We start from the raw sequence: 14,025 nt of genomic DNA on the forward strand, positions 1-14,025 counted from the left end.
AGTAATCTGCTCAGCTTGCTCTCGGGAGCTTTAGTTCCCTGCAAGCTTTCCTTTCAGCTTTGGAAGATGAAGGTGAGAATGGCGGCCTCCCAATCTCCGCCCTGGAGGACCTGAGAACTCGGGGCCCCAATCCTCAGTGCGCCCCCAGAGAAAAGCAGTCAGTCACTCCCGTCTCCCGGTCACCAGCCGCACTCCGTGCTCACCCGGCCTGTGACCGAGCGTTTCTATCTCTGGCACCCGACTCGGTGTGGAGTCTCCAAACCCAGCAGATCCCTGAGGTGCGCTCCCGCGCCACTCCTCCTGGGGGAGGAAGGGGAGTCTCCCCGGATCTGCTGCTTGTTGGGTCCCTGCTGGAGGAGCAGTGGCCCGACTGTGCCGCAGATCACGGTTTATGGCAACCCTGAGCTGAGAGCCCGCGCCTCGGCTCCGTCTCTGCAGCTGGCTTCCCCACTCCGATACCTGGGAGCTTTGCCGCACTCAGGCACCCCCAGTCTTTCTGTGACTCCCAAGGGTCCTGAGACCACACTGTCCCGCGAGGGTTCCACCCCCCGCTTAGCCACTGGAGCGACGTCCCTCGGCAGAGCAGCCTTCTAAAAGTTCCGATTTTGTGCTCCGCGCCTCTATCACTTGCCAGAAGCGGCCGACGGAGGCCCCCTCCCCCGCCGTCTATTCTCCCGAATATCGCCTCAGATTCACTTCTCCGCACGTCCTACCTTCCAGAAAGTGGTCGTTTTTCTGTTCAGAGAGTTGTTGCTATTCTTTTCTTTGATCTCCTATGGAGCTCCTAGGTGTTCAGAATGGTTTGATCCCTATCCAGCTGAATTCCTGGGACCAGATGAAATCTAGGTCTCCTACTCCTCCGCCATCTTGCTCCTCCCCAGTATCTACAAATTTTTTAATGGCTTCATTGTATTCCATGATATCTACATATCATGATTTGTTTAATTTTTTTCACTCCTGATGGGCATTTCTGATGTTTTGGGTTTTTTGCAACTACATGTAATTGTGGAATGAATCTCTTGTGTATGTGGCTTGATATACATTTATGGCTACACCTGTCAGGTACATTCCTATAAAAAAATAGCAGTCTTACTGGTCAGTGCATTTTTCCAATTTTGATGGATATTACCAAAGAGGTTGTAAACATTACTACCCTTGTCTAAATGTGTTAATAAATGGTCAGCCCCACCCCCAACACTGGGTGTTGTCAATTTTTTGTCTTTACACTCTGATGGGCAGACTTGGCATGTTGACTGCATGTGACTTGGGCCCCCAGGTAGAGGAGAATGCTGTAGGGGATGGGGGTGAGGGAGAGGGGGGAGAAGGAGTAGCGATAGGCAGCAAGCAGAGAGCCACCAGGTAGGTGATGCTGGGTGGGCTGAGAACCAACAGGACACCTGCCCTGAGGGTGGGGGGAGGTTCCAGGCCACCACCTGCTCCAGCTTGCAGACCCTCCCAGCCACCTCCCTCCCAACACTTGTCTTTGGCAAATACCAATTTTTATTCAAAAAGGGAGTAGCACCTTCAAAAGCTTATAGGTTAAAAGAAAAGGAAAGAACACCAGCAAAAAGCTAATAAAGAGCATATATCAGGAGAGGAAATGCCCCAAAATCCACAGAAAATATTGTTCATATAAACAGCTATATTCAGTCAAGGAAATGATAGAGAACGGAATGAATCTAGAAGTGTAAAGAGTTTGCAGTACCAAATAGGGTGATGAAAAGCAAGCAGGCAGACCTTGGGAAAGAGAAGGAGTGCAAGAGAAAGACACAAAGTTGCCGGGAAGAAACAATGAGGGGGAGGAACGACAAAACACAATGATAAATGTGCCGGCAAATTTACAGATGTGGTTTCTTTTGCAAATTTCATGAAGGGACATTTAAGTGAACACAATACAGAAAGTGTGGAGAGGCAGATGTAGGTACAGGAGACCGAGAGGTGATGCCACAAATGTACACTGGCTATTTTCTTGGAGGAGAAGACAGAAGCCAAAAGTAAACAATTGAATTGAATTCGAAACTAACCGGAAATGAAGAGATCTTTCAGGCTGTAATTGAGAACCCACACTGTGAGCCAGGAAAGGACTATACAAGTGATCCACACCCAGAATATTATAAAGTTACAGAACCTGGAAGATAAATCAGAATCATATGGGCTGTTATAAAAAATGGTGATCCAATTAGATCATACCAGAAGGAGCTTGTTGTGTGTGACACAAATAGGCTAGCCTCAGATGTGATAACCACACTGCATCCCAGAAGACAGTGAAGGAAAATTTACATGCTCTGAGAAAATGAGAGAATATTCCAGAAATATTCGGACAAGAAACAGTCTCATGCGTGCAAGGCCTTATGAAATACAGCACCCATAAGCCCTTTAAAAATAGAAAATCTACATTATGATGAAATTTTGCCATCAAAGGGATGAGTTAAATAGTGAAAAAAGGGAATCTGTGGTCAGCAATGAATATATTTAAAAAGAGAAAAACCCCTAAGCAGTGGTGGGAAACATTACAGAAGAGAGTATAAATATAGGTGCAAGGAACAGTATGCTGAGAAAATCAGCGCTGGGAAGAGGAGGGAGGACAAAGAGTGAGATGCAAAATCTTCATCTTTTGAGGCACAAAGTCAATAGAAAGTTTAAATTTGTTGTTAAAAGTAAGATGGTAATGTGGGGGGTTCGTGTCTAAAGTGCGGAGGGCGTTGCATTGAGGGACCCCTGGGCATGGGGGTCGGGTCTGGGTGGGTGAGGAAGTCCTCCACACCGAGGCTCAGCCCAGGCTGGGGTGGCAGAACCCAAGAAGGGCTGAGAAGGGCATCCACACGGGAGGCAGGTCAGGGTAGGACATGAAAGCCCACGGAGGGCGAGGTGCTGACACATGCCCCGGAAAGGATTCAGTTGGTTTCGTGCTTGTAAATGGCTCCTTCCGGAAATGTGAAGGGCCTTCTGGAAGTGTGCAGGGCCTTCTGGAAGTGTGCAGGGTTGTATAGTCTGTCACAAGCATGCGTCACCGACTCCACTCATCTCCTCGTGTCTAGACCAGCCCTCTTGTCTCCGCCACGTGAAGCCTTCCTTGACCTAGTGATGCCAGTTTCCAGAAAACACTCCGAGCTCCTGAGTGTTGTGTTTGCCGGGCGGGCAGCCACACTCGGAACCCAAGTCCCGGCATGACTTCTGCTAGGGCAGGGCCCCTCGTGGCCCCTTGAGGAGAACTGGCACTGGCCCAGGACTCCGCAGAAGGAGAAATTTAACCAAAGAAGCACATATGGACCATATGATAAAACACACACAGGGCGATGTAGGAAACACAATGCTGGGCAAGAGAGAAGCTTATGATGTACTTTATTCTTTCTCAAACTTATTTTTAAGTATTCTAGTTTTCTTTACCTTTCCATATAAATTTTAGTGTAAGCTTGTCTTTATCTACCAAAACAGTCTTGCTGGGATTTTGATAAGAATCGTTTTAAACTTATAGATCGTATTGGGATAATTGACATCTTTCCTATATTGATAATGTGGTACCTCTCACAATTTATTTAAATATTCCCTGGCTTCGGTCACCCGAGTTTTGTAAATTTTAGTATATGGATGCTGCACATGTTCTCTTAGATTTATACCAGGTGTTTCTTCTTCTTGTCCAGCAGCTGTGAATAGCACTGTGTGTTTCAATTCAGTTTCTACATGCTTGTTGCTAGTATAGAAATAGCACTGTGTGTGTGTGTGTGTATGTGTGTATGTTTATGTGTGTATGTATGTGTATATGTGTATTGATCTTTTATCCTGTGACTTGTTAAACTCATTTTTTAGTTCTGGCAGTTGGGTTTTGTTTTGTTTTGTTTTTTGTAGATTCCCTGAGATTTTCTACACAATTATGTCATCTGCACAAAGGGACAATTTTATTTCTTCCTTTCTAATCCGTGTGCTTTAATGGTATCCTGGAAGCCCTAGGAAGCTGCAGGAAGGTCTTAAACACTCTCCATGCAGGACCTGCTGTTTCCTGGCATTTCTGCTTTTAAAAGAGAAACCAGAAGTGAAATTGCTCATATTTACATGTAGGCAACAAACTCCATTTAAAAAATATTGTGACCCGAACAAAACATTCATAAGTTCATGCAATTATGGATGCAGTCTGTGATCTGTGAGTAAAGCAGAGAAATTGCAGAACATCGTTGTGTCTGCCTAGTATTTACACCTGGGGCCATATGGTGCCCTGCAGGCTTGGGAACTGACCTTTGAAGTACACAGATGCACTTGCAGGGATGCCGTGTGGGCCAGCCCCAGGCTGGCTCCGGGGCAGATCCAAGTCTGTTCCCTGGCCTTATGACTGGGGCCAGGGGGCTCAGCCCTTCCGGGCTCCTCATTCTTTAATGTGATGTGAAGACACTAGATTAATATTATTCCATGTGGCAGTTAAAAAAACAGGACTGCAAATTTCTTGACACTCCTTTTATTAAGAGTTGGGGTTACGTCCCCTCCCCTTGAGTCTGGGTGGGCTGTGGCCACTGCAGCCAGTAGCCCAGAGCAGAGCTTCCCAAATGTTATTCCATAATTATTCTCCTAAGGAGCCTGTTTACTCATTTCTCTTCCTAGAAGTGCACCCCCGCCCCTCTGCACTATGACATTTTAATGCCAAAGATATACTGTATATGTTCATGTTCTATTGATCAGTTGATCTTCTACCAATTGATCATCTATGTTTTATATACGAAAAGAGTAGCATTTTTTCACCCTCCAAGAACCAATGTTTGTCCCTGTTGAAAGGCCCAGATAGAGCCTGGTGACAGTGACCCTGTGTGATGTCCAAGGTCAGGCCAGGAGGAACCCCGTAGCCCCTTCCTCAGTCTCTAGAAACACTGGCTCTGGGGGCTCTCCCACTCAGAACCCGGTGGCCACAAGGAGAGGCTACCTGTAGGGTCTCGGGTCAATAGTCAGGACTGAGCTCCTGGTTGGGTCACCCTGGCTCATGTTCCAGACATGCGGGCAAAGACGCTTCCAGATGACAGTGGCACTGAGCCATGTGAGTCACCCCACCAGCATATGTCTTCCCAACTGAGGCCCCAGACATGATGGAGCAGAGACAGGCCATCCTTGTCTCAACCAGCTGGAATTCCTGACCACAGAATCTGTGACATGACAAAGTAAGGAAAATCTAAGCATGGATAACGGGACCGTTCGGCCTCTATCCGTTCTAGGGTCGGACAAGACAGTAAAGAGGAACATGCTGCCTCTGCCGTGGGCACGGCGGCTGTGGGGAGGGTGCTGGCTGCTGCCAAGGGCCGCTCTGTGACTCAGCCCTGCGGCGGGGACAGCGGGCCCGAGCTCCCATGCGGTAACACGCAGGCTGCTGGGCCTTGAGGTCTCGCCCTTTCCTGACGCGAGACCCAGAACCGCGTGGGCTCAGGTGTCAGCATGTGGCAGAGCTGTTCCCCACCAGAAGCCACCCGCTGTGGCAGAATGCCCCCCCACCCTGCCCCGACACACCCACTTTGGCGAAGCCCTGACCTCTTTCAAAGGAAAGCTCGAACCAAAAACGAACCAGCGCCTTTTCTAACAGGCTCAAGGAGAGGAACAGAGAGCCAGCAAAAGGTGGCTGGTGAATTTGCTTCAGAGAGGAAATGCTCCAGGACACAGAGCAAGAGGTCAGATAGTTCCGCTCAATCCAGAGAAATGACAGACAATGACTTCACTAAAAAGGAGCTCAGAAAAGAGATATAGTTCCCCAAAAATGGTTCAAAAAATGTGGACACAAAAAAGAGCAGAGCCCAGGAAGAATGTAAGTAGAAGAGAAACCCACCCCCCCAACAAAACCCCAACGTTTTATTGGGAGGAAATATGTATACGTTTGAAAATTAAAATAGAAAAAGACTTGTGTTATTTTTTGATGTGTGAGTGGGAGGAAGTTAAACATGAAGGGCCCAGCATTCTGGCTTGTCCTTGCTCTGCTGGGGGTGGGGGAGGGTGGGCAGGGCAAAGTTTAGGTGAAACCCAGGAGTGGGTGATGGTGGGTCTAGCTGATGGGAGGATGGACAGCATCACAGGTGTGAAGGGGACAGATCTGAGCCCCTCCTTTGTCCTGTCTGGATGGAGAAGTCCAGACACTCCCTGGAGCCCTGCACCTGAAGGACCAGGAGGGCTAAGGGATAAATGGAGGGACAGAAATGAACTGCTCTTTTGACCATCGGCTGAGTTCCCTGTCCTTGGAGGGGACAGCAGGGCCCTGTGCAGGGACACCTTCACAAAGGTCAAGGGCACAAAGTGAAGGTTGCACAGCAGGGCCCGGTGCAGGGAACAGGGTGACAACAGTGAACTCTCTCTTTAGGGTCAGCCCCAGCCCTTTCCTCCCTGACCTGATTCCTGAGCCCAGACCTGCAGGAGAGACAAGGCTTGGTCCCTGCCAGGGAAGCCCCTCTGAGGGCACAGCCATGCTGTCAAACCAAGGCTAAGCCTTTAGGGCCCTCCCTGCAGGCTTAGCCTGGGGTCCACCACCTCTGCCCCTGATTTTATCCTGCTTTTTGGCTGCTCTCCCACAATTCCCCTCCATCTCACCTGCAGGCCAGCCAAGCTCAAAGGTCTACCTTTGCCTGTCTTTCTCATTCTACTTATATCCTACCTTGTGTCAGTTCTGCCCAAATTTCCATCTTTGATCTAATATTACCTCTTTGAAGCAGAGGAAGATCCCTCACCCCTGTCCACCTGGCTATTTACCTTCAGGGTTCTCCTGGGAAGGGTCTCTCCCAGCTCTGACGTCCATGTGGTAGCACAAATGAGGTGTTCTCTCTCATACACCCTATAGAGTGGACACGGGGTCTAGATGGATGATGGGCCATTGCTTACATGTGTTCCCCTGGTAGTCCCTCTCAGTATCCAAAAGTCTGGATCCCTCACCCTCGGCCTCATTCCTTCCTCTACAAGCAAGGCCAGGACCCCCTGCAGACCAACCTTGCTCTGTCCTTCACCTGCCTTGAGCATGATGGGTCATGTGGACTTCACAGGTATTTTTCTGGAGAGAGAGGGCATGCTGCTTTGCCCTTCCTCAAAATATCCTTCAAGCCACTGTACTCTTTTCCCAATTCCAATCCCTGTGGGGCTGCTGTCCCATTTCTCTACCCTGTAGGATTCCACCCATGCTCCTTGGTCTCCCAAAAGTCCTGCACCTTCCACTGCCCACTCAACAGAACAACTCCTCTCCAAAGAGTCACCAGCAGGACAGAAGCTGGTTGTGAGGCATGAGCCAAGTGCCTTGCCTCATTCAGAGGCATGACTGAACAAACTGCCGAGCGGGGCCAGGCTCCAAGGAATAGGGTCCTGGAGAAGGGAAAGAAGTAGCACTGGAGCTGGAAGGAAGCTGGTAGAGGGAGATATGGGAGGAGGGACCCAGGGAGGGAATGCACCTTCACTGGTCTTTGATGGGGTGAAACTGGGGCAGCGTGTTTGCCCTTGGATGAAAGAGCTAATTGGTTGGCTTTGGATGATTCTTGAGGAGGGGTGGGATTCATGTTGAGGTCCCAGCCTCTCTACCATGTTGGGAACATGAGAAAGCAGGAATCCCAGCTTCCCACTCCTTCCCAGCGTTTCCCTAGCACTCAGGGAGGACAGGGCTGGATCCATGGAACAGGTACCCGCCCGTGACCATCTGTGGGCAGAATAACACCCTCCCCCCAGAGATGTCAGACCTGTGAATGTGTTACGGTACATGGCAAGGGGGAATTCATGATGCAGATGGAGTTAAGATTACCAACTCGCTGACCTTGAGATGGGGAGATTATCCTGGGTTACCTGGTGGACCTAATGTCACCAGCAGCGTGTTTATAAGTGAAAGGACAGGGGAGAGCCAGTGTCCCAGTAATGTGATGTGAGGAGGACTCGACCACCACTGCTGGCTGTGAGGATGGAAGGGATCCCGAACCAGGGGGTGCAGGGCCTCCAGAGGCTGGAAAAGACAAGGGAGGTCTTCTCCCTTAGAGCCTCCAGAAGGAACCAGACCTGTCAACACCTTGACTTTAGCCCAGGGAGACTCATTTCAGACTTCTGACCTCCAGAACCATTAGATCATAAAACTCTTTTTGTCTTAAGCCACCAGGTTGGTGGTGATTTGCTCCAGAAGCCACAGGAAAGGAATACAGAGCACTTCCCTTCTGGCATACTTGAGGCTGGAACCACCTACACCTCTTTGAGGTACTTGTGGGTTGGGAGGCAGATCAGAAGGAGGCCAGAGCTTTCTCTCCTGCAGCCCAGCTGAAGAACTTTGTCTAGGTTCCTCTTGTGGAGTGGGGAGTTCTTTAAGTGCTCAGAGGTCTAAAGAGGGGACCCAGTGCAGACCTTGCTGATTATCCCCTGCACAGGAAACATCACCAGGGCTAAGGGGGGTCCCTGACAGAGTGTCTTGAACGGAGTGGTCACAGGGCTGCAGCGGGAAAGGTCTGCTGGGGTCCAGCTCTGCTCACCTGCTATCGGGGTTGATCAGAGTCACGAGCTGGGTACTGTTGATGCCCTGGGTAAATGGAAATGTGGAATCCCAACTGGCTGTTGTGGGTCTCATCACAGGCTTGGGAAAATCTGCTGGATCCGGTGCTAAACACACAGAGCAGAGCAGGGTGTGAGTGTGACGCAGGTGGCCCCATGGCCTTCTCCACTCCCCACCCCCAGGGTGAAGAAGCTTCTGCCTTAGCCTCATCACTCAGGCATGTTGGTCTGCTCTTGCATCTTCTTGGTTTCTCATCCCAAACATGCAATTACTTCATTTGCAGAGAAACACCAGTTCACCACCGGGGGAGGCATGTGGGTTGGGAAGCTCTGGAGCAATTACATTCAGCTCAATCTCAGGGTCCTGTTTGGCACAGCTGAGCATGTCAGAGCCACGTTCCCACCCCTGGAGCTTTCAATCAGCCAGGCCAGCTCTTCTCTGAGTCTCAGCCTTGCCCAAAGCAGACGGTGTGCCACCTGTCCTGAAGCACTGTGACCCACGAGCTGGCTAGCCGAGGGTTCCCCCGTCTCCTGTAGCCACCCAGAGCCCACAGCCCCTGCTGTCCCCTGGGGTCCTGCCTGCCTTCCCGGGACATTTCTTATTACACAAGACCTGCCAGTGAAGGCTTGTCTGGTTGGAGGGTCCAGACTCCAGATCTCCAGCCCCAGTTCCTCCTATGGTCTTGCACACATCCACCCACCTTTGTTGTCTTTTTCAGTTAATCTCTGGAACATTCTACACCAGCATACCTGTCCACTGAGCACATTTGCACACCATTTTGCATATGCTAATTGTGAAAAGACTTTTCTCTGCTTTATAAATGAGCTAATGAGTATCAGATGTATTACCTACCTAGTCTCTGGGTCTGTGTGTCTGTGGGTCTGTATGTTGGAGGAAGACTGAGAGGTCCAGATCTGGAGCTGTGTGTGGGGGGCTACAGCCTGACTCCCTTTCCAGGCCTGTCTGCAGGGAGGCCCTAGTGCCTCTGGGGCAGCTGCAGTGGAGCCCAGAGTCCCCTCCAAGGCTCAGAGGCAGCCAGAGAGGGGGTCCCTGCACTCTGGTGGGGTCTGCCTTACCTTTTCCCAGAAATGGGTTCAGAGTCCCTTGCCTGCTCCTTTGTGCTTATGTTGCCAGAGGAAGGAGGGGAAGAAGGAGGGGGCAGGGAGAGGGTCTCTTGTCCTGTAGCTGAGACCATCAGGACCATGGTTTTCTAGCACCCACTCCCCCCTGCACACCTGACAAGGCCCCACTCAGCCTGGGGCTGCACTGAGGGTGGACATGACCGGGAAAAGAGGAGCTGCCTTCCCTGGACAAGCCTGTCCTACCCGAGTCTCTGCTTCTCTGCTCCCTTTGGGGAGAGCAGATGGATCACACAGAGATATGGGGCTTGCTCTTTCTTCCAGTCTTTTCCAGGCTCTTGGTGCCCCCCACCATACTTGCTCACACATGCTCACACACGCACACACACACACGCACACACACACACACACACACACAAGCACACACAAGTGTAGTCTCAGGCAAGTTTAGAGACTCTTCTCCATCCATTTGGGAAGACAGAGGAACAGTCCTGACTCCTCTGTGGGTGGTATCAGGGCCCCAAGACACAGGAGGGCGTAGTGCCTACCTGGGTCAACAATCACAGATAATTTGTACACTGGGTCAACGCCGGTTCTCTCAATCCCACACCAGTAGGTGTCTGCATCATCTGGACGGAACTCCTCTAAGGTCATGGTGAATGTGCGTTGGTTGGGATTGTCCTGGATGAATGCTCGGCCCTTCTTTACCGGTTCATTGGTCCTGGTGGTTTTTACAAGGATTTTGCAGTAAATCCAGTTCTTCCCGTGGCACCACCACTTCTTGTAGGATTCCCATCCTGGGGTATACTCACAATAAGCTGTCAGTGTGCCCCACTCTGTGGCTCTCACCATCCCCTCTTGGCAGATGGAGAAGTGGCCTAGAAGACAGAAACCCAACATTCATGTCATCCTCTCTTGAGCCCTGGGATGGTCTGGATGATGCTGGGGCATCTGGTACTGCCCTGAAGACCAGCCAGGAGCCTCTGCTCTCTGTCTAATTGCCACATCCCGCCTGTCCCTTCATTCCCTGCAGTACGTCTTTAGCTGTCACCTCTCTCGGTTGCTGCTAATTGCCCAATACAGGGGCCTCCGCTCACTCATCACTTACTGATCATGACTCCTCCATGCCCTCCACCAACACCTCTCCCCAGCAGCACAGAGCCCACACTGCAGCCCCAGGTGTATTTCTGAATCCCAGAGATGGTGAGACAGTGCAGCCCCCTCCCTACCCATCCCCTGACACTCTAACCCCAAAACACCTAAAATACTTCACCCTCTAATCGACATGTGGCACAGAACTATTTCACTACACACCTTGCTCTTCTGAGTCTCCATGCCTTTGCACAAGCTGTTCTCTCTGCTTGGAATGTTCTCTCTTCTCTGCTTGAAGGAATCAAGCCTTATATTCATCCCTCAAGGCTTGGCTCAATAGTATCTCTTCTATGGTGTCTATGATTCTGCAGTCAACTGGGTCATTCCTGGTGCCATCAGAGCACGTCGTCCCTGTCTCCATTGTTGCGCTTATGACCCTGGACGACTGTCTGGTCTTCGGCTCATCCAAAGCAGAGACTTGGGCAGCCCGATCTGTGGGGTTGAGCAACTCTCCAGAGTGCCTGTCACACCCAGATTTTGCTGTCTTCCTCCCTCTACCCTGAGCTCTTCAGAAGAGAAGATCTCAGCTCTAGCTACAAGTCAAGACAGTTATGCAGGTTTATAAATGATCCAGATGCCTGACCCCCACCTTGACTGAGTGGGTCTCTGCTGGAGCCTGAGCTTCTGGGCTCCTTCAAAATTCCTCTGGAATTCATGCATTTACATATGTGTATATATGTGTGCATGTCTGTGTCTGTCTGTCATCTACCCATACATCCATGTGTGCATTCATCCGTGCATCCATGCATGCATTCATCCATGCATCCATGCAACCATCCATCCATCAACTGTCTATCCATCTGTCTGCCAGAGTTGACAAGTAGTGCACTAGAAAACAGACACTGTTTGTGTTATTTTTGTTTTCTTTCCCCAACACCTAACTTAGTAGATGTCAGGTAACAAGACTTTAAAAAAAGCTTTTTAACGAATAAGTGTCTGGATGAGTGAAATGTTCTGCCATTGCCCCTGGGACAGACCCTGTGTGTGTCCCGCCCCAGCCCTGCAGGTGCTCCATCGTGAAGCCCCCGCCCCACTCACCTTGGATGATGAAAAGGAGCAGAACCGGGAGCAGCCACATGTCCTGCCTGCTTAGATTGTCTCCCTCATGCTCAGCTGATGCCCACCGTCCTCCAGGGTCTGGAACTGAGCTCAGAGGCAACCTGCCTTCTTTTTCTCTAAATTAGTCTTTTTTAGTTTCTCTCATCTACGTTCTTAATTATTTTTTTTCCGTTACTTCCTAACTTCCAAATTAGGAGAAAAGCAGGTTTGTTTTGGAAGTGTATAGACTATGTGATGAGGTGTGCCCTTTCCTTGCTCTAGCACCTCACCGTAGCATCCCCTGGGGTCTGTCCCTGATGACCTTCTCTTGGGGAAGGTCCCTGCCCCACTCTCTAGCACCACCTCTAGTCTATGCACACTTACTTCCTGCCACCCCCATCCTCCAGCCCAGTTCTGGACTTCCATTGGCTACTGGTGCCTTTGTAGAGCTGCCTACCATGTTAGCAACACAATGTGCTCAAAATACGTTTCTTGTCATCTTCACTCCTAAGGTTAATCTGTCCCAACATCTGGTCCATTGGCCCAGGGCCCCCTCTCCCCCTGTCTGCACCAGACTAGCCTTCCTAAGGCAAAGTCCATGAGGTCTTCTTCCTGACACCTGCCACCCTCAGAAGGCCTTGCCAGGATGGGAGGATAGGAGGTGGAGAGGCCAAGGGTTTTGCCAGCAAGAGGGGGAGTTGGGGGCGGGTGGGCCAGCTCTGGGGAGTGAAGAAAAGCAAGAGTTTCCTGTCCCCTTCCAGGTCCTAGCTGCACTAGAATCAAATTGACATGAGACAGATTAACAGGAGAATAACAATTTAATAGCATAAGTGTGGGGAATCCACACAGATATGGTAGTCAGGCATAATGGGGTACATATGTCATCCTGAATTAAAAGAAGTGTGTGGGAGTTTGGGACATCAAAGGGAAGGAAAGGAACTCACAGGAAGATGAAAATCAGTAAGTTTGGTAGTCAAATGTTTGCCCTGCCACATCCTTGGGTTACTCAGATAAGATTTATTCCTGATAATAACCCTTATTCTGCAAAGACCCTGCCATTGAGATTCTTCTATGTAGTAGTGAAGGGAGGGCCAAAAGTTTCTCTGGAGCCTGTAATGTCTCGAGGGCCTTTAGCTCAGAATAGTCTTCATGGCAAAGTGGCCCATTTTTGGGCTGCCTACCTCTGCCCCTAGAACTCTGTGTTCACCTGTAGAACTAAGCCTTCTCTTATGATTGGGGGGTCTCAGTGAGCCCTGGGGTTTCTGCCTGAGGCAAAGAGGGGGAAGGGGTGGGGGGCAGGATCATTAGCCTCCCCTCAAAATTATCCCTCCCACCCTTTCTTTCTCAAGTTTTACTGAGGTGTAACTGGAACAAAAGTTCTTTTTAAAGTACACAGGTTGAAACTGTTTTTCAAATTTTACATGTGGTACAATTTTGGGGTGGTGTTAAGTTCTATGTGTTTAACACATACATCATTTCAGGGAAGCACCACCAACCACATACAAAGCAATGCTATCCCCTTGCCAGAAAGTTCTTTTTTTTTTAAATAATTTTTTATTGTTATGTTAATCACCGTACATTACATCATTAGTTTTTGATGTGTTCCATGATTCATTGTTTGTGCATAACACCCAGTGCTCCACGCAGAATGTGCCCTCTTTAATACCCATCACCAGGCGAACCCATCCCCCTACCTCTTCCCCTCTAGAACCCTCAGTTTGTTTTTCAGAGTCCATCATCTTTCATGGTTCATCTCCCGCTCGGGCTTACTCTCCTTCATTCTTCCCCTATCTTCTTTTTTTTTTTTCTTAACATATATTGCATTATTTGTTTCAGAAGTACAGATCCGTGATTCATCAGTCTTGTACAATTCACAGTGCTCACCATAGCACATACCCTCCCCAATGTCTATCACCCAGCCACCCAATCCCTCCCACCCCCCACCACTCCAGCAACCCTCAGTTTGTTTCCTGAGATTCAGAATTCCTCATATCAGTGAGGTCATATGATACATGTCTTTCTCTGATTGACTTATTTCGCTCAGCAGAACACCTCCAGTTCCATCCACGTCGTTGCAAATGGCAAGATCTCATTCCTTTTGATGGCTGCATAATATTCCATTGTGTATATATACCACCTCTTCTTTATCCATTCATCTCTCGATGGACATCTTGGCTCTTTCCACAGTTTGGCTATTGTGGACATTGCTGCTATAAACATTGGGATGCACGTACCCCTTCGGATCCCTACATTTGTATCTTTGTGGTAAATACCCAGGAGTGCAATTGCTGG

At 49.7% G+C, this 14,025-nt stretch overlaps 1 protein-coding gene across 1 annotated transcript; it reads right to left on the reverse strand.

Annotated features, from left to right (window-relative positions):
* Nucleotides 1–5,188: 5,188 nt before the first annotated feature.
* On the reverse strand, nt 5,189–11,773 carry LOC114203283 (CMRF35-like molecule 7). Its single transcript, XM_028096651.2, has 4 exons — nt 11,734–11,773; nt 10,092–10,421; nt 8,445–8,571; nt 5,189–5,369 (listed from the first exon to the last, which is right to left on the reverse strand). Exons 1-4 carry the CDS (start codon nt 11,771–11,773, stop codon nt 5,189–5,191), a joined length of 678 nt encoding a protein of 225 aa, XP_027952452.2.
* Nucleotides 11,774–14,025: the final 2,252 nt, after the last annotated feature.

This window comes from Eumetopias jubatus, unplaced genomic scaffold (genome assembly GCF_037043125.1).
Source record: "Eumetopias jubatus isolate StellerSeaLion01/CBP00866 unplaced genomic scaffold, mEumJub1_p1.0 scaffold_10, whole genome shotgun sequence".
In the NCBI taxonomy this organism is placed as follows: domain Eukaryota; kingdom Metazoa; phylum Chordata; class Mammalia; order Carnivora; family Otariidae; genus Eumetopias; species Eumetopias jubatus.

Coding starts and splice junctions, on each gene's coding strand:
- LOC114203283 (XM_028096651.2), bottom strand. CDS start 11,773: ATGTGGCTGCTCCCGGTTCTGCTCCTTTTCATCATCCAAG. Junction 8,572..10,091: donor ATCTGTGATTGTTGACCCAG/GTAGGCACTACG, acceptor CTGTGTGTTTAG/CACCGGATCCAGCAGATTTT. Junction 5,370..8,444: donor CTGATCAACCCCGATAGCAG/GTGAGCAGAGCT, acceptor GTCTCGCGTCAG/GAAAGGGCGAGACCTCAAGG.